Here is a 26,006-nt window from a genome sequence, read left to right on the forward strand (position 1 = left end):
CAGGGTCACATAACACCGTCAGACTGCGCATGTAAATCCTCATTGTGCTTTAGTGGTAACAAGTAACAAAATAATTAAAATACTATAGTTTAAAACTTTTACACCCTTGTTCTTTTGCACTTCTCTGCTTTAGACCATGCCTACACTGGTTTCAAAGCTCACGAATTCCCTAAAACTGGTGCAATACCATGCAGCTGTTGACACCAGAGCAGCACTTCATGATATGGAATAAACAGTAAACACCTGTTTACCTCAATAACACGACCACTCGTGGCATACATACATGCTCATAAATATGCACAAGTGAAGTATTTTCAATCTTTTATATGAGTTAAGAAAAGCCCCTGTTTTGTGCACTAAGTTGAGCTTATCAAACCTCTAAAAGTGTCCTCCAGGCTTGTGCCTGAATATGTAATCTAGTCTGTAAAATGTATTAAGTGCATAACAGAGGGGATGAGATCATAGTGAACGCTGACTTCCTGTGTGTGTGTGTGTTTGAAAAGGCACCTGCAGTGCACACAGCCTACCAAGTGTCAAAGCTGAACTCATAGCTGTACTGAGAAGATCCCATGTAAGTACTCTGTAATACTTTGTATGTATACTTTAGTGTTTTACGTGATAGTAGCAGGTTTTAAAAGCTTTTCTTCAAGGGAGATGATACTTTAATCAGGATAACAACATGTCAAGGGCTCGAATCATAACTACATGCTGACAAATGTCAGAGACGCTGCGAAAGATCCACTCTGATAGACGTAAAGGGGCACGTAGGGTCAAGATTCAAATGTGGTCCCAACAGAGGCTGCTTTTAAAAGTTTTTTGACTGATTTGTCTTGAATTTGATCTGCTCGTGTTTGTGTTTGTTGCCTGAAAAACTGGCACAATTATTTTCATATATATTTATATCATTAGAAGAAAGTGACGATCCACAGTTCGTAGCCAGCGTTCAGTGTGTCTGACTGTCAACACATGAATTGAATTAAATTCGTCAACACTGAAAGATTTATGGTTGTTTTATCATCAGACTTAAGCAATTCTCAAATGAGCCGGACCTGATCTGTAGATTTTACCCTCTATGGGACGTCTTTCAGCCTTCATTAGTCTCTCTGATGTGCTTAAACCTAATGACAACCCTGAGGAGGATTTCAAAATGTCACATCAGAAATGCCTAAAATAGAATTTTCTGCTCTGCAGTCTCTTTAAACGTAAAGATCAAAATTTATGCAATAACAGCAGCGCCAGCAACACATTGTTGATTTTGCAATAAGATGCTAAATTTGTCCTGATCTTACGCAATCAGGACATAAACTAATTTTAATTTTTTTGAAAAAATGTAAAGAAAGTTACAATATTCTTAACAGTTTAAAATCAGGCAGGTTTGCTTGAATGTTAAGTTTAGTGTGTGTGTTGTTCCTCTAAAATATGATAGTGCTAGCTTTGCTGAGGGCCTTGTGCCATGCAGAACGCTTAATTTTGTAGGTAAATAGCAACGTTAATCAAAAAGCTTCAAATACCTTCAAATATTTTTAACACATTTGGTAAAGTGTTTCTTTTACGGCATTTATAAATTACTAAAACACACTGTAGCAAAGTATTTCTCTTTTTAAGTATATAACATTAAAAATGTTTTCACAAGTTAAAACTTCTGCCTTAAAACAGCCTTAAAAAGTCGAAAAAAATCTCACAGCTTATCTTATTTTTATATTTTTGGCACTGATAGTGTCGACAGTAATGTACTGCTTTTATTTAGTTCAGGTAAATAAGACCTGTAGCGTTCCCACTTACAGCTGAGTGTGGATCGCACCTCATCTGCTGAGTTTTCGTTAACAAACAAGTAACTCTGAGAAGCTTCCAGCGTGCGTACTATCTTTAGAAATACAATGTCAGAAGATGCCAAAAAATTTACTTATAGCAGGGTTAGTTCAAATGCTACGTGTGGTGGGCAACAAATGATTGTAATATAATGAAAAATTTGCTTGTTTAACGCAAATCTCCTTGTAAACTGTAACACTGAGCATAGTTCAGCTGTTATACTGAGGAAATTAACTTTAGATCACACTAAGTGGTAAAATCTCATATTTGCTTTAAACTCTAAACTCAGAGGCATTACACAGGTATCCAAACTAGGTTACCTTCAGAAAATAAAAGTTTTGACCTCTCGTTAAAGACAGGTGGCGCGTACGGTGGTTACATCAATGACGGCCTTGTTTTATTGAATGGTCCCAACGAGTCGTGAAGCAGTGAGCCTGCGTGGCTTTGGGGTCCTACTGGTTTTGTTTTAGGAGGACCCTGAAACTGAAAATGCTTCCTATGAAAAATGCCAATATAAAATAAATGAAAAAATAAATAAATGAATGAATGAAATGAAATTTACCAAGTGCTGTACTCTCACTCGAATATAAAATATAATAAGTGTAGGATTAAACTGGCTCAAATTTTTTGATTAATATTACAAAAATGGGCAATAATTTAGTGTTAGAGATATCTCACTTGAGATTATAGTGCTTCTTTTCTCATCTCTGAGCATTATATCAGGATAACAGTCTAGATTTCACTAATCCGTGGCTCATAGTGTTTTAAATTTTACTCATGATAAGTACCATTAAAATTAGATCTAGCAAACATGGCAAAGTGGCTGCAGACGCACAAAGATCTGGTGTAAAATACTAAAAAATAAATTTACCTGGCTCTTTCTGCGCGAGCGCTTTAATAGATCGCCTCCTTTCAGCTTCTCCATGTTTTATCTACTGCCAGAGCTTAAAAGGAGTCATATAACTCACAATTTCAAAAATGATATTACAAAATGGTAACAAATTAAAGGAAAATCCTGAAAACCCCCGACCCTGCCAGCGAAGCAATGCGATGCAGTGGCCCCTTTTTACTTTGAGGGGCTTGTCCCTCGAGAGCAAAGCGTCACTAGAAATCAAGCAACCAAAAAGTTGATTTGCACTTTATCCTTTCATGGAGCACTTCTATCCTGAAGGGAGCGGTCTGTTCCAGGATGGAAATGCCCCCGTCCAGAGGGCGCGAGGGGTCACTGAACGGTTTGAATATAAAACAATGTGCTACGGCCTCCCGAGACACGAGATTTTAACCCAGTATGAATGATTTTAGGCTGATGTACTGAACTGCTCTCCCAATCAAATGAGAGAATATCTTGGAAAAGAGTTGCGAGCATCCCCCCCAGCAGAGTCTCAAAGATTTAACGCAAATATTGTAGAAAAGTGCACCCAAGCTGTTCAGGCGGCACGTTGCGGCCCAACTTCTAACTAAGACACTTGCTGGTTTTCACATATCTGTATGATGTTACTTCTGCTGCGTGTGCACATTTTATGTTCCAGTTTGCTCTAAAATTAAATGTTTTGTGACAGAAATTAAATTTGGTAACATACATGTCGGATAAACTCCATCAGTGGCCAACCAGCACAGCGCTGCAGCACAGTCTGAAACAGAAGCGCTACCTTGAGCTTAAAGTGTTGACTGTTTGTTTTGTTTTTTTACACCAAAATGTTAACGTACAGCTGAATGCTGCACCTCACAGGTGTCAGCAGGCACTTCTTACTTGCTGAACTGTCTTCTTGCCTTTCTCGTTTCGAGGGTAGTCTGTTTTCAGTTTGCTCAGTAGGATTGAGGTTGGTTGGCTGATTTGGCCTGTGAATGTCGATCACATGTCCCCGGGTTCTTGGTTGTTTCAGCTTCATGCTCCGGATGCTGTTCCTACAATTCAAAGGACTGAATTGTTTATCTCTGTTTATCCAGGAACACCCATAAAGCTGTTCAGAGCAGTTCAAAGCCATTTATTGTTTATTACTGACTAACTAAAGTGCTGCTGATTTACTCTTTTTGTTGCATATCATCGTGAAGAGTCATTAAATGTACTTGTTTCTTCTTCTTGGACTTTAGCAGTGAGCAAAAAGTCTCCTAGAGGCACACACTGTATGTATTTTGATGTTCTCTGTAGGCGATTACTGAGATGTGTTTCCCTTACCCTGTTATGAAAATATAACCTGTCTACACTGGAGGTGTTCTCATATGAGACATTAGGATTCCCTTTTCATGGGACTGCATTAGTCAGTTCTCTTTTTCACTGTATTACCCAAATGTGCACACTCATAGACACAAACATGCAGTCATACAAAGTGAAACTGCAATTTCTGAACCAGGGTGTGTCCCTCCTTCTGCTATTTCCATTTGTCTTGTCATTCCATCGCTACAAACCATCAGGAGCCAAATTCAGGTCAGCAAATCAAATTTTTTACTTCTTGATATCAGCAGGTTAGAAATGTCACTGTTAAAGGACATTGTTGCGATACATGTATTTATTGTTTGTGTAACCTCCATAAACAGCATATTACTGTAAAATTACGCTTATGTGAAAAAAGGAAGTGGACCGTTTTCCCATTCTGAACTTTTATGTATCAGGACATAATAAAATATCATCTGATCCTCAGCAGGGATCTGCAGGCAACACGGCAACCACATCCTGTCCTACTGTCAGGCCAGTAGAGTTAAAGAAATGTGCATACCATAACAGCAGCTGTATGGCCGCATACCTGTGAGGTTGTTGTAAGGTAGTGTTGCATCTGTTAGTATCAGAGTAACAGTCTACTTCCAAAACTTCTCTGCAGTAAACTATAAAACACAAATATGTGATGCTATAAGGTCGCTTATAGCATCACATATTTGTGATGCTATAAGGTCGCTTATAGCATCACATATTTGTGATGCTATAAGCGATCACAAATATGTGATGTCGTGCGACACTGGGTCGCACGACCCTTAAAGATTAAAACAACAACAACATGTGATTAAACTCTTTCATTGTTTAGTTAACAAAAACTAGATGAAAAAGCAGAAACTGTGTGAAATAGAAGATTCGGGAGCTTGCAGAACAACCTTTAACAATAATCATTTTCTGTATGACTTTATCAGTGTCTCACATCATGTTGGCCCACTTTTCTTTGCATTTTTACTTTAGTTCATTGAGGTTTGTAGGCATTCATTTGTGCATAACTCTCTTCAGGTCCCAACACATCATTTCAGTCCGGTTGAGAGCTGGATTTTTCCTGGGCCATTGCAACATCTCGATTTTTGACTTTTGATTTGCTGCTGCGCTTGCGATCGTTGTTCTGTTGCATGACTTAGCCGTCAGACAGATTGCTTCACATTTCTAAAAGTGTTTCGTATAAAGTTAACTGTCAGCTCAGGACAGTGACAGCAGAACAAACATAAATCATTACTCCTGACTGTGCTTGACAGTTGAGGTGTTTGTGCTGATAAGCTGTGGTTCATTTTTCTGAGCGTTATGGCCAAACTTCTCTATTTTAGCTCGATCTGTCTAAAAGCAGTAGTGTGGTTTGTTCAGATGCAAAGCCATGCTGCCATGTTCTTTTTAGACAGTGTTTCTTCTGGCAACTCTTCCGAACAGGATGTACTTGTTCAGTCTTTTTCTGAATGTATTGTCATGAACTTTTACATCTAATAAACTGAGGCCTGTAGAGTCTGAGATGTAGCTCTTGGGTTTTCGGCACGTTCTCTGAGCATTGCTCAGTCTGACCTTGGTGTGAATTTGCTGGGACGTCCACTGAAGATTAGCAGCTGTCTTAAATGTTTTCCACTGATGAACAATCTTTCTCGGTGTAGAATAATAAACTTCACAATGTTAGGAAATGGCCTTAAGCATTTATAGCATTTACATATAGCAGTTAGTTAGATTACCAGACCGTTGATATCTTTCTTGTTGTTAACACAAACCTGAATGCTCCAGACCTGTAACCTGTTAAAACAGTTAACATGATTAATTAATGAAGTGCATTTGATTATCAGCACCAGGCTGCTACTTACCACTTAATTCCTATGATGAAGGAATTAAGTGGTGGCTCCCACATAGCAAGCAGGTCTGGCCCGGATCTGGTATCAAGCCGTCACTGCTGGCTGACTTCTGGCATGGTAAGTGGTATGTCATCCATATATGGGTCAGGCTTGGCGTAGATGGCACTGGCTATGTGATGGCATGCCACATCTGGCTCGATTATGTTTTTGGTTATGTGGCCCAGGATCATAGAAAAGAGATCTGGCCCGACTGGTGTCATGGCAGGGTGTATGTCAACCAGATGTGGGCCAGGTCTGCCAATCATGACATAATTTATGTTCCTATTTTCCTATTTTAGTTAGAAGACCCAAATGCCATGTTGCAATACTATACTGCTATGGTAGCCAACGTTTCAAATGCAGGTTTGACAGGTTTGTGAGTGTACACTTTATCCAAAACCTAGTGACGGTTTACTCATGTTTATCACAGGGTGGCTGTAGCTCAGGAGGTAGATCAGAAGGTTAGTGGTTCGATCCCTGTTTCCTCCAGTCTGCATATCAAGAGTGTGAATGTGTATGAATGTAGTTAGGAAGCACTCAGTTAAGAGAAAGTGTGTGAATGTGTCATGTTGTATAGAGCACTTTGAGTAATCTGGGAGAGTAGAGGAGCGCTATATAAGAATCAGTCCATTCACTGTCTGAACAGAGTTTCCTCATGTTACTTTTGCACTATTATGTTCCGGCACATGTTGTTATTACACGGCTTGATTAAGGTACACATTAGGCTGACATCTAGGGCCAGAGCTGAAACTGTTCTGGGGCAGCACAGGCCGTCATTCTTTGCGGTATGTGAGCCATGTGTAAGCACATTGTGTGGTCCAGATCCGAGCCATACCAATTTTGCTATGTTGGCTGTAGCTCAGGAGATAAAGCAGGTCATCTACTTTTTGGAAGTTGGATCCCTTTTGATTCTCTCCCTGCTCCAATTTGTATGCCAGTAAGTTAACAGGCTTGTAGAAGTAGAAACAAGCGCTTGTCTGTGAATGGGTGAATGGGGCAAAATGTATAAGCGCTTTGAGTCCTTGAGTAGAAAAGTGCTATATAAGAAACGGATGTGTTTAATTATTCATAAACTTCTTCTTAACTTTTAACGTTTACTAAATAAATAATGACACAATATGTCATGTCACATGTTGCTGTTCATTGGAGGTTGTATTTAAATAATGTTAAGTACTGCTAAGAATCAGATCTCTCTTATTATGTGTGATACATTAAAACTTTAGAGATCAAAGAGGGTGTTTTTATCTTTTCCACATGACTGTAGCAGCATCTCCTCGCTCGGGCACCCCGAGTTTAGTTTCTTGGTTTTGTCATACTATGACAAGATATCGGCTCTGTAGAAGTTCCCCTTTTTCTTCCACAACATGGTTAGGGGAATGCTTTGGTATTTAACTTCAGAGCATCTACCCCGAAAGTGAGCACAACTGAACCCTACAGGAGTCTCGTTGATGGTGGTAAAGCCTCAACACGTAATAGCTTAAAATAACCACCATAACATTTCTGAATTAATACTCTGAACACCAAAGAAAAAGGAATTATATATAACGTACTTTTTACAGTTTACAGTAGCTTCCTGTTAATATTTTTTTGTACAAAGGAATTGGCACAAACTACAGCGCAAAACTCTGTAAACTGTCCTTGATTTCAGCTCCAGTTTGTTAGATTGAAGTATTCGGAGAGGGTTTTTTTTTTTGCAAACGTACGTGCATACGTAATGACCCTGACACAAGTGCCAATGTAGCCACCATCATTACAAATTTGTTAAATGCCAAACAGCAGCAGATTGTTGCAAAAAACACCAAAAAACCCCAAAACAAAACAGTTGCAATAGTAAGCAGGATGATGTGTGAGCTTTCAGAGCAGGGAGAGGCAGCACACAGCAGCCAGCTGTAACCCCACTGCAGGTGCACTCCTTTTTTAAAAACTGAATTTCCTGATTATTTTTGAAATGATCGTGTGCTGGGTGATTTCCCTGCAGTAAACTCCCCTCGTGTTTCACTTCCACGCAGGTTTTAGTGTCAGAGCAGCTTTTCATGACTGGAATCGCTGTTAAAGCAACCTGCAGAGGGTGATCGGTCAGTGACCGGTCGCAGGCTAAAATCATTTGTTTTCTTGTTTGTTAAAGTTGTCCTCTCATAGGTGGCGTCTCAGCTGCTCCTCTTCGTCTTGCTGTGTGTTGTTGGCTTTTAAAACTAAAGAAGTGAAAGTGTTGTTAGTAGGCAAAGGGTAACATGCAGTGAATCAGGAAATGAAGCATTATGATTAAATTATGGCCGGCTTTTTAAATGCTCTTCAGCTCTGTTTGTGTAACAAATGTTTTCTGGTTTTCCTGTTTCAGTAGGTTCATATTAATAGAAACTCTTTCACTGTGCACCTGTACTGGCTGTCTAATACAGCTCTAATGTAAGAGATTGTCTTCATTCTTAAAAGACGTCCTAAAGTTGTGACAAATAACGCAGGTACCATTAAGTCTTTCCCTTTTTGTGTTTCTCTGTCAGTGTTTTCTAACATTTAATGATTGCAGCAGACATGAAGGGGGGGGGGGATTTCGTGCTAAAAAGAGTGTCACTTAATTTGACTACCCACATGGAAAAGAAATAGAAAGTGCTTAGAGCGAAATGTTTATGTTTCATGTTCAGGAGATTGACTCTTTGACGTTTTCCTTATACAGTCGTAAGATATTTAGAGTGAACTGAGTAAACATTGTTTTGTGAGGTAGAAATTAGTAGATAATAATATGAGAGATGACCCACTCAGTCACAGTGAATTATCTCTTTATTTCTCCACATTTTGTAACAAGACTTTGTACAGAACGACATCAGCTGAGTAAGTTAAGCCTCTTTTACCTTATAGAACCGGGAAACTGTGTCTTCTACCAAGTATGTGTGTGTTTTGCTTGTAGTTTGCTACTAAATAACTGTTTGCGAAAAATCAGCAGCAGCCCAGCGAGTGGAAAACTTAACGACAAATGCATCTTTACATTTCTCACTTCCGAATTAATGATGTTTACATTCACATCTTCCAAAAGTCACACTGGCTTCATATTGCCTGTGTTTTATTGTGCGTATTTGCGCATCAGATGTTTTATTAAATTTGTCACAGATACTTTTTAAACATCAGTCTGCAAACTTTGGACTCGTACCGCAGGTCATGATCATCATTATCAAAGGCAATATAAACACTTTTTCTATTTCTATTTCTTTTAGTTTACCTTTAACTTTGAAGATGATTTTTGCCCATTAAAAAATCTGCCTCTCCTGTTGCCTCTGAAGCGGCATTAGGAAGCAGGCTCCTCAAAATCAACGCCGCAAGGCTGAGCCTGCAGCGAACAAAAAAACTGCACAAATGCACATGTGAGGCATATTTTTAAAATGATTTGATTATTTAATCTAATGGCAGCTTAGTGTGTTTTTTAGCTATTGGGCAGATGTAGCAAAGGAACATCACTGAACTCTTCCTGACACTTTGAATGTGGCCGTCTGTACAATGAGTGGCAACATGTGAGTAGTGGAATAGTGTTTTTGTGCCTAACGTTTATGCAATTAAAATGCATTTAGTTCTTATTTGAATGCATGTTGATGGAAAAAAAATTGCAAAACATTTCCATAATTTCCGGATATAAACTGTAGGATGTACAGAAAAACATTACTGACTGAAAACTGAATTTTGTTTGTGTCATTGTTTTGAGAAATGCTCTAAAACTGACATCAAATGTTTTTTGTTTCCATTTTGTTTATTCATTTATTACAATAAGCGAATAATCATATTATCTCGATTACTTACAGGAATGCAGTAACGTGCTTCAGCTACGCTCAGCGCATATGCTGCACACACGTCTGTAGGCGCTGTGGAAATATACAGCAGTGTTTCCACTGCAAACAAACGTCATCATTAACCTCATCATCTTAATCACAGATTTATAGTAGCAGTCGTGTGCAGTCCATATGAATTAGAAAATCTACATGAACTGTGGCAAAATCTACATTTTCCTTTTGATAAAAACGATCATCCAGCGGCCCACAAACCAAAAATAACTTACAGATACTGATGATGGAGGTTTTAGCGATGAGTGGGAGAGACAGTAAACTTTTCTGTCTTTGCGACTGTTTCACAAGTTTGAGGTTTCAAAGAAGCTTGAATGAAGTTCCCCTCATGATGAAACACACTAAATGTTTTCAGGCACTGAGGGAGAATGTCACTTGTTTCTGATTCTTAACATCTTTTCCACTGACATTTTGTTTATTTATGAAACACAAAAACAGCCACAGACTCTTAAACTTCCAGCACACACCCAGCACCTTCAGCACATCCTCCCGTCTTTGGCTAAATCGCACGCCATAAGTCTAACCTGTAATTTTATCAAATACAATAAAACCAGCGCAAGTCAGAGACAGGAAATAGAGATCGATTGCCGAGGGAAACCCTCTGTAGGAGAGATTGGAGGCTGAGGAAGCATGAGAGGCATATGAAAAAAGTGAATCACCCATCTTTCTTGCTTGTGGCCCACACTTTGTCTTTTTCTTTTTCAGTAATGACACAGTGTGGTGCACACCCCCTCGTTAGGTGTGTGTGACTAATGAGGGAGTCCTCACTTTCAAGGTGTTTTCCATCAAAATCACAGCTCATAAACAAATATGCATCCACCGAGGAAAGAAAGGGGTGTCGCGCTGATCGCGGGCTTTGCAGCCGCTTTTATATCCGAGTAATCTGAAAGGAGCTCCATTTAAAAGCTCATTTCATTTAGGCCTGTAAGCAAACGTTTGGCTGAGGCAGCACAGACGTGAAGGTTTTGCTTTACGAGTGAACAAAAGCTTGTTTCATTTCGAGCTCAGAAGGAACAGAAGCAGGTGTGAGCCCTTCATGAAGGCAGTACAGAGGCAGGCAGAGAAACCTCAGAGAGACACATGAGACGTGTGTGAGATGTTTGTTTTGTCCTTGTTGTGGTTCCTGTATCTAAACCACCTCAGCAGCATGTTTCTGCAGCACCAGTCTGATCCCTGTAGCCTTCATTAGCTGTGATGGAAGAGATCATCTGATTTCTTGAATGAAAAATAAGCGATTAGCTTCTATTTCAGCAGAATAAACAGCCAAACGATAACCCTTTACAGAGTCAGTGCATCTGTGTCAAACATGCTGCTGAGCCTCTCAGGCCTGCCTTCAAAGTGTAGTACTTCACTGGTATTGTGCCCAAATTTTAAGCAGTTTTGATTCAATTTAATGTAATCTTCCAGTCACAGGATCTCTCATGTTTTCTGAGGACATCAAAGATGCTCTAATTTTTGTAATTAGTTTGCAGTTTAATGTTTTATCTAGCACATCAGCACAGCTGCCATAGCTGTAAGGCAATACTGTACTCACCCATACAGCTCGTGTGTACAACTTCTGAGAAGCTGAGAAGCTGACAACAGTGAGAAAACACAGAAATCTACAGATGTTGTTGAGTCGAGCGCAGATGTGACTCGGCTGCATTTTAGGAGTGCAAATAAGAACTAGAAAAATTTGCATTTCCTGCGAAAATGCTGTGTGGATGCCTTAACGCTGAAGATGTCTGCTGAAAAAAGCTGAAAAAGTTGAAGAAAAAAAAAAAAAAAAAAAAACATTGCCCTGAGCAGGATTCGAACCTGGCCCTTCTGGTCTAAAGGCGGCAATTCACCTCACTGCACCAAACTCATTCACACAAAGAAGAGGTGGAGAGAGTGACAATTGTGGTGAAATTAGCAGAAGCTGCTTAGAATTGTGCTGATAAGAGGTGAAAAAGCTAAACATTTGGCAGAAAAGAGGTGAATCAGAAGAATTTCTGCTGAAAAGAGGCAAAGAAGCAAAAAGATGAGCTGAAAAGAGGTGTAGAAGCAGAAGTACTTGCTGAAGATGGCTGTATGTGTAATGACACACTGGAGAGCAGTGACACACAAGAAAGCAGAGCGCATGCAAGCAGGGAACATGTGTAGCAACTGTCACAGGTAGGATTGAAACCTCTGCCACCGGGTCTCACGGCAGATGCCCTACCCTCTGAGCCAAATGAGTTCTGGTCACAAGCAAAGATATGATGAGAGGGACAATGTGCACTGTGGAGCAGAAGCTCAAATTAGCAGAAAAGAGGTGAAGAGGAAGAACTTTGTTGTGAAATGAGGTAAAGAAACTGAAATTTGTGCTTAAAACAAGTGAAAAAGCTGAACTCTGAAATCCTGCTAAAACAGCAGAAGAGGCTGACATTTTTCAGCTACTCATTGAGCCAAACTGGTTCTCACGTAACTGAAAAAAGGTGGAAAAGCTTACAATTCTAATGAAAACAGCAGAAGAGGCTGAGATTTGTGCTGATAAGAGGTGAAAATGCTGAACCAATCAGAGGTACTGCTTCTGTCTGCTTCATCAGGCTGTGTACTTGTATGTATTTCTGCCATAGACTGTTAACAAGAATGTGAGGTCCATATTAGAAAAGCTGCTAAAATCATAAAACTTTGCAGAATTGTAATAAATTATCAATATGAATTACCGGTCTGTGATAGTGTATAAATTTGTACTCAAAAACTAGGTGGGATAGAAGCATAATTCTTGCACTGGGTGAATCAGCGGACTTTGGTGTACTTTGACTACGATTTACATAGCTCTTTGTATCTCCGTCGCGGAGACATGACGAGAGAAGAAATGGCTTAATTTTCGGAGTTTGAAAAATGAGAGGAGGACAGATTTCCACCCCTCAAACATGTTTTTGCAGAAACACTGTAATTTCGCTTAAATAGTATGAAATAGCAGTAATACTATGATTTGGCAGAAATACTACTTTTTAGCACAAATACTATTGTACAGAATGGTGTACGTCAGTTTAATGCTGGGTGGTGCTGCAATAGTAACTATCCTCGGTCAGAAGGAGAGGCTGACATCCAGGGATTAGATTACCACAGGTGGAGTTTATTGGCGGTCAGATGGATGGTACAGGGAGGCATGGCATACAGTAGGAGGATGTGGAGAGGTGATATGGTGTGGTTTCTATGATTAAGAACACTGGCAACAAATTCCTCCACTACAAATCAGTCTGATACCACTTCTTACAGGGTTCACGTTTACTAAGGCACTACCCAAAAGGCGCCACAAGAGGGCACTCCAACACAAGAGATGACCTATTTACACTGTAAACACCCCCTACTTAGCCACTACATACTACAGTGATATTACAGTATACAAATTCACACAAATACTATGATTTGGCAGAAATACTATGACTTAGTAGTAATACTATAACATAACAGTTCAATGTTCTTGCACAAATACCACAATATGGCAGAAATACTATGTTTTAGCATAAATACTGTGATTTGGTATAAATACTACGATTTGGCACACATACTATATTCCGCAGATACACTATAACATAACAGATATTCTACGACTTAGTAGTAATACTATAACATAACAGAATTATTAATTGGGCACAAATACCACAATTTGGCAAAAATACTATGATTGGGTACAAATACTATGATTTGGCAATAATACTGCATTTTAACACAACTACTGAGATTTGATTGAAATACTATGATTTTGAAGAAATACTATTACTCCATACAAATACGATGCTTTGGGACAAATACTATGTTTGGGTTCCAGTACTATGATGTGCAACAAATACTATGATTTGGCACAAGTACTATGATTTAGTACAAATACTATGATTTGGCAGAAATACTATGCCTTAGTAGTAATACTATAACATAAGAGATATACTATGGTTTTGCAGACAAACCAAGTTTTCTGCACAAATACCATGATTTGGAACAAATGCTATGATTTAGCAGAAATACTAAGATTGGGTACAAATACTATGATTTGGCAATAATACTGCGTTTTAACAACAACTACTGAGATTTGATTGAAATACTATGACTCCATACAAATACGATGCTTTGGCACAAATACTATGATTTGGCAGAAATACTATGACTTAGTAGTAATACTATAACATAACAGATTTCCTAAAAAAAACTATGAAATTGCAGTAATTCTATGACTTGGCAGAGATACTACGTTTTAGTACAAATACTATAACAACGCAGAAATACTATGACTTAGTAGTAATACTATAACATAACAGTTCAATGTTCTTGCACAAATGCCACAATATGGCAGAAATACTATGTTTTAGCACAAATACTGTGATTTGGTATAAATACTACGATTTGGCACAAATACTATATTCCGCAGATACACTATAACATAACAGATATTCTACAACTTAGTAGTAATACTATAACATAACAGAATTATTAATTGGGCACAAATACCACAATTTGGCAAAAATACTATGATTTGGCACAAATACAATGACATGGCAAAAATACTATGATTGGGTACAAATACTATGATTTGGCAATAATACTGCATTTTAACACAACTACTGAGATTTGATTGAAATACTATGATTTTGAAGAAATACTATTACTCCATACAAATACGATGCTTTGGGACAAATACTATGTTTTGGTTCCAATACTATGATGTGCAACAAATACTATGATTTGGCACAAGTACTATGATTTAGTACAAATACTATGATTTGGCAGAAATACTATGCCTTAGTAGTAATACTATAACATAAGGGATATACTATGGTTTTGCAGACATACCATGATTTGGCACAAATGCTATGATTTAGCAGAAATACTATGAATGGGTACAAATACTATGATTTTGCAATAATACTGCGTTTTAACAACAACTACTGAGATTTGATTGAAATACTATGATTTAGAAGAAATACTATGACTCCATACAAATACGATGCTTTGGCACAAATACTATGATTTGGCACAAGTACTATCATTTAGTACAAATAATGTGATTGGGCAGAAGTACTATGTTTCAGTACAAATACTATGATTTGGCAGGAATACTCTGATTTAGCAGAAATACTATGTTTTAACATAAATACTATCTTTTGGCAGAAATTCCTGCTAAAAAGGACTATTTCTGCTTTTTAGCAGAAATACTGTAATTTGGCATAAATACTATAATTTGGTATAAATACTGTGATTTGGCACATATAATATATTCAGCACATATACTATAACATAACAGAAATATTATGATTTGGCCCCAAAACCATGATTTTGCACAAATACCATGATTTGGCAAATATACTATGATTTTTCAAAAAATACTATGATTTAGCAGAAGTACTAAGATGTAGTAGAAGTACTTTGCTTTAGCAGAAATACTATGATTGAGGAGTAATACCTAAACATAGGAGAAATATTGATACACAGACACACATACACAGACAGTAAAGGGAACAGGAGCTGTTGAGAGTCTGGGCTTGGTATATGTAGGTCAGTTAAATTAGCTGCACCTGCTGTAGTCAGCCCTTACACACGCAGACACAGAGAGAGGTGTGAGTTTTCTTCAGTGTATTTCTGACATTCAGGATTCCCCTTGAACAAATGGCCATAATTTCCTAACCGTAGAGGCTAGAACGGTCATTCAGACATTGTTTTGTTCAGAAGAGATGGGGGAATCTTCAGGTCTTCATAATTCAGAGATAAAATATAAATTATTAAAGATATATGACTTGTAATACACTGTAACTGAGTAGAGGCGAAGCAAAAACTGCCTTGACTTGCTCTCAAACAACCTTTGGTAACTCTAAATCTATATGGAGCATCAAAATCATTCTTTCACCGTAAGAAACAGCAGGCTTTGGTGAACAGTCATGGAAATTTTCAGGGCTCTGTGGAAATCCATCAAAAAGATATGATGAGAGAAAAAAGTGACTCATTTCCAGAATTTGAAATCTGATGAAATCTGAGCGAGGGACAAATTTCCTACCCTCAAACAAGTCTAACTCATCTCAGAACGGTAATAGGTGAGAAAATAATTCTTGAATTGTGAGCATCAGGAGTGTCTGAAGATATACCGGGACAAGCCTCATGTCTTAACTTCGCTTCGTTAAGGAGATATGACAATTTGAAAATGCCTCTCATTAGAGAAATCCAGCGGTGATTTTGAACAAACTCTCCATTGAGTTTATATGGAGAGTTTTCTGACTTTGTGTTACTCTGAGGAGATTTGCAAAATAACTATGAGTCCCACAACAATGATAGGGACATTTTCTGAAAGCCAGCAAAAATACCTACGTTTTGGTGTATAATCTGTGGGGCTTGAGTGGAAATTGAGCGAGTAGCAAGAAGTTGTTTGGACATGAAGAGAAAATTCACACAGTTTCACTGTCCCCTCTGAGTTAATTGCATAGCAACCATAGCAACGCATGTATTTTCTGAAAAATCACAATTTTGCAACTGAAGACTTAAAGAGAGATAAGATGAAAACAGTAGAAGATCTGAAAAAGCTGAATCACACAGGAATAGCCCAATCATTTGAGAACGTTTTAAAGTTTGAATGGAGTTTCTAGGTGAAAGTATGAGGCAGTAGTTAAGTTTCAAAGACAAGAAAGTTTTAGCAGAATTGTGGAAGTTTCCCATTCATTTCAATGGGACAAATTAAAGGAAAAAAGTGTAATATTTTAAAAAGTATAATAGTAATAAACACCAAAAGTCATAGCCGGCATAAGCAGAAAGAGCAGAACAGTTTAGAGTTTGAACGGTGAAAATAGCACAAAAATTGTGGAAGTAGATCCACGGCGAAAAGTGTACGGAAACACCCGGAATAATAAAGAATAAAGAGAAACAGGAACTCAATAGTGTGGATGCCTATTAAGGCATCCACACAACAAGCAGATGATCAGCTCCCTCACAGGTGGACAGTTACTATTATTAAGTAATAAAGCAATGAGTAATCAGAGTGCCGTACAGAGAGAAAAGTGAAATGTGCAGAGAATCTGAAATCTTAAGCTCAAAATTATGATACCGATCCCCAACAAGAGTCATCTGTGGGACTCTTTATATCACTTTTCAGGTCAAGAAGGGAGATTGAGGGAAAGGTGTTGTTATATTTCTCCCGGACTGCCCGAACTCTGCAAGCTATACGTATAAATAAATTTTAGTGGCATGGCAGATTGACTGATGACGACCGATTGCCTTCATGTCAAAGAAAAGAAGAATATCGCCTCTACCATGAATTTGATCACACTCTGGTAAAATGAACTGGATTGATGCTGCGTGCCTTTTTTTAAATGAACAAAGTAGTTTGCTGATAATTACATTTAGCACAGTTACATTTACAGACTAATGTTGGCCGTCATAGACCTCAGTCTGGTCAACCTTTTATTCACGTGTTTGTCTGTTAACCAAGGGTCCCAGATATTTTAGCAACTAAAGTGACCCCTTTATACTTTATACAACAAAACCTAATTTACATGGCTCTATTTGTGTTTATTCTAATGTAATCAGCAACGGTTTTAAATCATTTTGATGTTACCCAACTCAAACGCTTTAGCTATATTTCATCGTCATCGGGCACCGAGTATGTGCTCGACTTTTGCAGATTTGGTTCTCTGAGTCTGTTAGCTACGCTCACTGTAAAACATTGTAATGCAGCGATTCCAAGTAAAAACATTTAAATAAAACAAACCAGAAACATTTCCATCATCATACATGACCCCACACAACTTTCCATTATCCCTGACACACCATTGTTCCAATTCCTGTAATCTATGAAAAAATATGAGTGAAGTAGACCGATGAATTCATGGTAGGAAATGTTTTCATGATTAAAGATTAAAGACAAATATTTCTACACCGCTAACGTCATAAACGAGTCCACGCGGTCATTTGAAGTTAAAACTCGCAAACCCAGCATTGTTCTGATGAAGTTCGATCAGTTTTTCTGTTTAATACAAATTTGCTGGTAAGACATAAAGAAACGGGAATTATGTAAGACGGAAACATTCAATAAAAAACTATTGATCGCTTTCACCCGCGCTGACCGTTTGGCGGGTCTTTTCTTGTCAAACGCACAAAGGGAAGATTTTCTTTACTCGACAAATCTTTACATTTCAGTACAGTTTGTTTTATTAAAATCAGTTCATCGAATCTTAGATTGAAAGGAAATTTCAATTTACTGCTAGTTACCGCCAAATAACATGACACAGTGGTTTTTATTTTGATGAATGTTTTCCTCGATGCTGTAGCTTCGGCGGAGCTCCGTAACAAGCACAAACAGATTATATACATTGAAAAATGAGTAACATTTAAGCTACTCAGCAACAACTGAAGAAGACATATTGTGAACATTTATTCTGGCGGGTATGTTTGTACGATTGTGATTTCAGCACCTTTACACGCGCGGCTGGTTGGACTTATAAATTTCACAAAGTAATTGTGTTTGTTGACTTTATTCTACTTTAACATGCATTCATCTTGTTCTGAACTTTAAAACTTAGGCCGTGATTATTGGTTGATTGATGATTCGCTCGCCGTGTTCAGACAGCAATATTTGTTTGCTTTCTGGAAGAAATCTAAACATGTCAAAGATGGGGAAAAAATGAACGATAAGGGCAATTTTAAAGTGCGAAGAGGTTCTGAAAAGCACTGGTCATGGAAGTGAGAGCGAGACCTTACAGAAGAGACGCTGCACTGCACCGTCGTCGATAGACTTGAAGATTTTAAGTCCATGAAGTCTGTTATTCCGTCATATATAAATTAATCTCATATATGCCGCTCTCCCAGGAAAAAAAACATCCCTAAACTTTTTGCTTTTCTCATCCCGTTCTGCACTTTATCCGACTTTCTCTCCAGGAAATGTCGCATTTTTAATTTGCATCAGTCAACTGTTTTTGTGAAGATTGGTTCAGCAGTTCATGCTTGAATTCTGATACACTAATTATGTATCTAAATTGGTACAATTATAAGACCAGTGGAAAATTACAATAAATTAGTTTGTAAGCGGCTCATGTGCCGCTTAGAACGTGCTAAGGATAGATAATGAGTCCGGAGAGACCCTTCACAGAGTTTATGACATAAACAGCATCTCATACTTAATGAGCTAAGACATTTTACCCCATTAAGATTTGTTCTCTATTTGTTATTATAGCCACTGGACAGATTAAAAGTAAAAACAGAAACTCAAAAAAACATTTAATTTTACTGATTAAATGACGACATGATTACACTGCCAAAGCGGTGCGTTTCAGTGTTTTGTGTATATGAATCTTAGATATTTTGTTTACTCTAAACAGTACCCAACGGTAAACAGTTTAAGGGGGTAGAAAACTTTCGAAAACTGATCTTGAGTAGAGTTTAACAACCAATCAAAGGTCATTTTTCTGACTTTGGGTCTGATCAGCATCTGTGTGTGTGTCTTCCAGGCCAATCAGTGCTGAGGGAGGTGCAACGGCATTTAAAAAGAGGGCTCGTTTGATAAATATACAACACTTCCGACTGACTCCGGATCACTGAGCACAGAGGGACACTCTGCACTGAGCAGCCGCTGTAAGTATTGTGTAATTTTTCAGATTTTAACCTAATACACACATAATTCAGAACCACGGCACACGTTGTAAAGTTAATTTATACTAGAATTATCAGTATCACATTTTTTTAAATAATAAGTTTGAAATATAAACATGTAAAGCCTCAACAGGCCCAGTGGAGCCAGAATATCACGCTGAGTTTTATGCAATTAGAGCTCCAAGGTAAGTTTTATAAATCGACAGCGCAGTGACGATCCTCTCCAGATATGAAAAAACTGAAAGAAAAACTAAATAATAAACTTTTTGGAGGATTTTAAAAACACACACATTAAACGTTGCCTGAAAATGTAATTTCAGATCGTATTATTAAAAATGTTAAAATGCTAATCCATTTCTTGTATTTCTTTTTTCTTACATTTAACTAAAACATATAATCGTTTAAGTGCTGAGCAACTGACCCGTACAAAACAGATGACCGCTGAGCAAAAGATGTATGTGTAATTTTCAAATTATACATTTACAATAAAATAGGATATAAACATTTACACCGGTGGATTATTTTAGCTTGAACTAAATATGTTGACGTAGCATTAGCGATAGTTATTTTTTAAGTTACTCACAAATTCACGCTTTATGACACACAACTATTCCTGATTTTTCTGAAAAACAAACAATCTAACACTTTAATTTTTTCTTAAGCTTCATAAATAAAATATGTTTGAGGTGATGGTGAAAAAAATAAAGGAAACTTTTTGTCAAATTAATTTAAAGTCTGGCCAAAAAAAAAGAATAAATAAGACAAATGAAGATTTAAAAAAATGAGATGAATGAAATTAAATGAAATGCTGCTGTTAATCTGGTTTCTCTGTTCATTCAGCTCCCCTCCTTCATCTCTCTGCTGTGTCTGACCCTCATCCTCCCCTCCCCCCCATCTCTGTATTTGTTGTTGTAGCTCCCTCCTGACTGCAGATACGATCATGTTGGTTTCTGGGTTATACTTCCACAGGTGCGATGACTTTGAACGTCAGTTTGTCATCAGTTTCACTCCATCACCGATCTTCCCTCATTATTGTTTCTTACAAACTCTGATACAATTCATATTAAACACTATGCAGTTTCAGTCGAGTGAAATAGATTATATTGGAGCATAAATTCTCTGAGACATTCTCCCTCAACACAAAAACACCTCAGATTTTAATATTTCCTGTTGATTTTCTTCTTCTGGTAGCTGGCTCATCTATGAGCGCTAACAATTAGCTTTTTTAATTCAAGATTTTAAGAGTGAGACCCCTAGAGAGATGACTGCACTCTAAAGCTGTTACGAGAATTTTTATTTTTTATTTTTTCATGTGAATAATGAGGCTATTAGTAGGACAAAGGAGGACTTGGTGACTTTTATATTTATCCCAACACATTTATGCACATTTAGCCCATAAGGACATTGTGCATCATACGTGGAGCTGATTTTCCCTCCAATGGTGAAACTAGTGAAAACCTGTAATATTATTAAAGGTATTTGGGGGCACTTTACTGCACAGAGACATGTAGAGCCGGCGCCCGGGCTGGCCCAAACTAGAGACTCCGCAAACCTTTAATTTTACCGTAAGTTTAAATATCTATTAGCAGTTAAACCTTAAACGATAACTCAAAATAACTGGACACGAGCAGTTATTGTGTGTCTCCACATATTATATACAATAACGCATTAAATTTAGATTTAAAACAAATTCAAATTCAAATTTTATTTGTCACGTACACAGTCATACACATTCGGTCGCCGATAAAAAAAACCTGTATTTAGGCGTAAAGTTCTGTTTTACCTCACTATTGAAGAATATTTTGATGAACAATTCTCTGATCTTCGTCTGTTTCACGAATAAAGAGCCCACAGCTTTATCCACGTCTCATAGAGAATCGTGTCATCACAGCATTGCCATTTTTCTTCAATCAAAATAATTTATTATTTTTGATCGATTTATGTTTTGATCTAAAGTGTTTAATCCAAAAAGGAAAAATATGATACTGAACTCAAGTCTTATCATTTAAAAGTCAAATAGTTCCTAAGATCTCTGGAAATTGTGGAGTGTTGCACAAATAAATCTGATTCGCTCAATCTGCTCATTCAAAATAAAAAGTCTTTAATGAACATCGGCTTATACATTAAAGAAATATTCATAATCTTACTTTAAAGCTGCTTCCCCTTCAAGAGTGTGTTTGTTGGGAGGGCACATAAATGCCCTCTTTTAACATTTTTTCAATATTCATTTATTTATCTTTTTACACAAACATACATTTAGAGTTTCTGTGTACAACCATAACACAGCGTACAGGCAAAGAGAAGAAAAACAGAGATAAGGGGTGAAACACAGAAAAAAAAAGGAGAGAAACATCTACCTTAAACCACAGTCTAGGTGTGCTGCCGGTGCTGTGGTCTTTTTAAGCGTGGAGAGATCCGTCTTTCGTGGAACACAGGAGGAAGAGAGGGGGTGTGAGAGGCAGAAGAAGGGAGGACTGGGATAAGAATCTGCACCCTTCACTAAATCAAGTCCCACCACAAGCCAGCTTACGCTCTGAGCCTCTTCCCTCCAACATTTGTCTGCTTCTTTTCATCCAAAGCCCACCACAGGCCGCCTACTCTCAGCTCTCTGAACTACTTGTCTTTTATCTTCTCAAATCTCTCAAAATCTGAGACCACCACAAACCCCCCTTTGCTTCCTGTTGAATGATTTCACTTTGCAGCAGACTTCAATATACACAGGACGCTACAACTAAACTAAAGACTCATTTTTACTGAAATGCTTATTTTTCAACATCTACTTTTCTTCTTGTTTGTCACTAAATGATTAAATACAGTACGACATATTTACGATGTATTGCGGACCTGTTCAACAGCTCTGAAAGACCTTCAAGTTTCATTTACAGGTTACATAGAGAGTTATTTATTTATTGATTCGTATGCAGTGAAGTACAACATCACTACTAAACACCCTCAAATCAATCGGTCAATGCATTTTTTTAAAGGATTGTATTGAGTTCAGGCAGCAAATCTCAGACAATTGAACAGTAAATTGGATTTGCCATATAAACTGAAGAAGCAGGCTGATGTGGAATTTAATTCCATGGAGATTTTCTTTATGGTTTTCTTCTGTGTTGTATCTGTTTCAAAGAACTACATACATTTGTGATCATATAATATATAACAATTATACCTCGGGCTTTCTGATGTAAAGAAAGTAATACATTTCTTGAATGTTGTTCTGCTCGTTTAAGAAAGTAGCAAATAATCAGGCTTGAAGTCTTAATCAAAAAAGTTAACATTTGAAAGAAGCTATAAAAATAAAGCTTATAGTTACTATAAAAATCTATAAACTGTATTTTTATTATATTTTCCAGACATATAACAAGGATGAAGAACTTCATTCAGTCCCTTCTCCTTCTTATCGCTGTGATTGTGTCAACTACCGGTAAGACGCCCTGACTGTAGACTTATTTATTTTCATTTGGAAACTGGACTGTTTGATATTCCGTATTAACACATAACATCCTTCTCATCCTTGTAGGTGCTCAGAAAGAGATTTATGCTAAGGAGGGACAGGATATTACCTTGGAGCCAACATCCTATCCAGCAAACTCTTATGTGTACTGGTATTTTGAAAAACAGGATGGTCATCAACTTGCCTGGCTTAACCCCTTAGGCGGAAAGGGATTCAGTAATGGTAAACCATATATTTATGTATATATTATTTATTTATTGTTACTGAGCAGGGAAATACAGGTAAATAAAAAAATATTTTTAACAATAACTTTCTGCCTTGTAGATGAGAAGTGGAAAAATAGGTTGTCCTTAACTGGTGCCTCGCTGGTCATAAACGCTTTGCAGGAAGACCTCTTTGGGACTTTTGTCTGTAAAATCAGCGCAGCCGGTCAGCGTGACTCGATCACTGTATTTAAAGTCATTCAAGTCAATGGTAAGAGCAAAAATAAGGTCACATGATTAGTGTGTAAGTTTAATTAATGGTTATTAAAGTTTAAACCACTGTATTTACATATCTGCATCATATTCAACAGTCTTACACAAGTTGTTCAAATATAGCGCATGTTTTTAATTTGTGTCCTGAGATGTTTGATGTAAGAGCAGTTTAACTTATTAACTTCTTAACATGGCCTTTATGAATTCATTGGACATGACAATCTGTTTTTTTAAACTACGTATGTGAAAAAAGTTTATTTTAAAATGTAAAACATATCACTTCTATTCTGTTTCCTTTATTCTGCTTGTTTTCTGTGCTAGTGATTGAGAAATCAGCCTCTCCTCTGTTGTCTGGCGATTATCTGAGTCTGACCTGCAGTCTGGGAAGTGTTCCTCAAAACACACCTGAGATTTACTGGCTCAGTCCCCAGGGAAACAGAGAAGGAAACAAAGGAATATTCTACATTCAAGCCAGAAGTGAACACAACGGCCAGTGGGACTGCGTAGTGAAAAAAAATACCAATGAAAAGAAGTTCCCAGTTTCTGTTACAGTTGTGGGTGAGTTTCTGTGTGTTTGCATTTGTTTCGCAGTTGTGTATCCTCATCTTTAAGATCAGGTTTCTAACAGTTTCTCCTCCTTTTTAGACCTCGCCCCTGTGCCTTCACATCAGTATACATCCACAGACTCGCCTCTCACCATCCCTTGTTCTTTAATTTCTCATGTTAGCTGGGAACAAGTGAAAAAAAAGGAGATTGAGGAAGTTCAGTGGCACTTTGCTCCTAAACTCTCCTCAGGCACCCTTTCTGACAATCCAGAGCAGCTCTTCTCCCTCGATCTGGAAAAACTTACCTGGAAGAAGGGTAAAGACAAAGGACTGTCTCCTGTATATAACATTAAAAACGGAAATCTGTCTTTGACCAAATCAAAGGCAACAGTAGAAGAAAGAGGGCGCTACACGTGCTCAATGAAATTTAAAGATGGCAGGACTCTGGAGACCACAGTAGACGTAGTGGTGTTGGAAAGTAAGTCACATTTTTTTGACAAGACCAGCTCTGTGTTGCACTCACCTCCGTTATATTTAGGGTTATTTTTTCTTTGTGACCGCTCTTGCTGCCTTCCTGCTCGGCCAGTATTTTCATTTCTCTGCTACTGAATTTATTTGCAAGTGTCCACAGTGTGACATGTTTCTAATTCACAAGCTCCTCTTGTTTTAATTGGCTGTATTAAGCATCCCCTCTGCCAGAACAGCGTGCTAACACAGTGAATCTTAATTGGACCGTGTGTTATGAGAATTTATGAAGTAAACTATGATTTCTCAGTTGCGGCTGAATGTTTTTTAAAGTAGAACCAGAAACAAATACAGATCTGATGTATTTACTCACAGGAAATTGCTCCTATAACACAATTTCTCTGGACTGTTCTCAAGCAAACCCACAACTCACATTATATTCAAATGATAAAAGCTATATTTAAATATTGATGTGAGATGTTGAATTTCTACAGCATTCACATGTGGAGGTTTGAAGCCAAACCTTTTGTTTTTTACAAGCTTTTATTTGGGAAAGAAATCAAAATGTCTTGTTTAGACATCATCGCTGCTTTCGTGGCCAAAGTTTTAGTCTGATTTCAGGAAAATGCCGTTACAGACAACTTCTTTGAAGCAATTTATTTTATAAAATGCATGTTTTTCATTTTATTTCTTTGTTCTTTCTCTTCTGCTTCGTCTCCAGTCATCGCCCACCCAAAAGCAGAGCTAATCTACGGTCAGCAGGTCAATCTGTCCTGCAGCACTGGTGACCAGCTGCCCAATGATATGAAGTTAAATTGGACTTCACCTAAAACGTCATCTTACATCTCTTACCCCACCCATATTACTGTCCCGGAAGTGGGCAAAGAAGATAACGGAAAGTGGGGGTGTGAGCTGTGGCAGGGCGGCAACAAGCTGACGTCAGATGAGATACTGCTTAAGATCGGTGAGCACGGGAAGTGAGACGAGCAGGAAGTGTGACATGGGCCTGACCTTGTGACCACAAAATTTTAAGACAGAAACTTCTTTTACATGATGTGTTCTTTCTATACTGTATACTGTTTGATGACTGTCTGTCTCTGTTGTGTACAGAACCCAGACTGAGTGTGTGGATGCTAGTGATCATTTGCAGCGCAGCAGTCATCCTTCTCCTCCTCCTCGTGCTCGCTTTCATCCACTACCGACGCAGAAAAGTACAGTTCAGCCGTTCATATTCCTTTCTTTTCAATCACACTGAGTTATTAGTTCAGCTTTAAGAGTTACCCCTCTGTGTCTGCCTCTTTGTCGCTCACATTAGCAGAAAACGAGACTCCTCAGGCATCAACTCTGCCAGTGCAAAAAGTACGTACTAACCATTTCCTGAACTGGTAAAATGGCTCCAAAGCCACATTTATAAGCATGCACACTTATTAGCACTAAAATCTGAATGACACTTTGAGCCATGAGATATTTTTTGAAGTACGAACATTACTTAAATAAGCATTTATGATTTGGCTTTTGTAGTTCTGCGTCAGTTTTCATAACTCAAACAGAAACCTGGGACTTTTTCTTTTTCAGCCCCAAACCAAAAGGATTTTACAGAACATGAAAGCTCACAGACCGGATCTTTAAGAAGAAACGGGAACACGCTGAATTTCTGATCTGATATGTTCTGATTTACCTGATTACCTGGATTTACATCTCTCATTTTGCCATACTGGAAAGTACAAAAGAGTTTTGTTGGATTGAGGATCAAACATATCAGGCAATCTGGACTGATTTTATGTATTTTGTGTATGAT

At 37.8% G+C, this 26,006-nt stretch overlaps 1 protein-coding gene across 3 annotated transcripts; it reads left to right on the forward strand.

The window, feature by feature from the left end:
* Positions 1 to 527: 527 nt before the first annotated feature.
* cd4-1 (CD4-1 molecule) lies at positions 528 to 25,892 on the forward strand. 3 transcript variants are annotated; one of them, XM_085423293.1, is made up of 11 exons: positions 528 to 571; positions 19,124 to 19,247; positions 22,622 to 22,692; positions 22,789 to 22,944; positions 23,047 to 23,196; positions 23,520 to 23,756; positions 23,844 to 24,221; positions 24,930 to 25,172; positions 25,319 to 25,419; positions 25,524 to 25,567; positions 25,784 to 25,892. In XM_085423293.1, the coding sequence occupies exons 3-11, from the start codon at positions 22,635 to 22,637 to the stop codon at positions 25,812 to 25,814; spliced, it is 1,398 nt and encodes a 465-aa protein (XP_085279419.1). In that variant the 5' UTR covers positions 528 to 571; positions 19,124 to 19,247; positions 22,622 to 22,634; the 3' UTR covers positions 25,815 to 25,892. The 3 variants fall into 3 exon arrangements, with proteins under 3 accessions (XP_085279419.1, XP_085279421.1, XP_085279420.1); XM_085423295.1 differs by having other exon boundaries at positions 25,527 to 25,567; XM_085423294.1 differs by lacking the exon at positions 528 to 571 and adding an exon at positions 4,105 to 4,234.
* The last annotated feature ends 114 nt before the right edge of the window (positions 25,893 to 26,006 follow it).

This window comes from Rhamphochromis longiceps, linkage group LG11, assembly GCF_057381845.1.
Source record: "Rhamphochromis longiceps isolate RC_006_pf linkage group LG11, R_longiceps_female_GT1.1, whole genome shotgun sequence".
In the NCBI taxonomy this organism is placed as follows: domain Eukaryota; kingdom Metazoa; phylum Chordata; class Actinopteri; order Cichliformes; family Cichlidae; genus Rhamphochromis; species Rhamphochromis longiceps.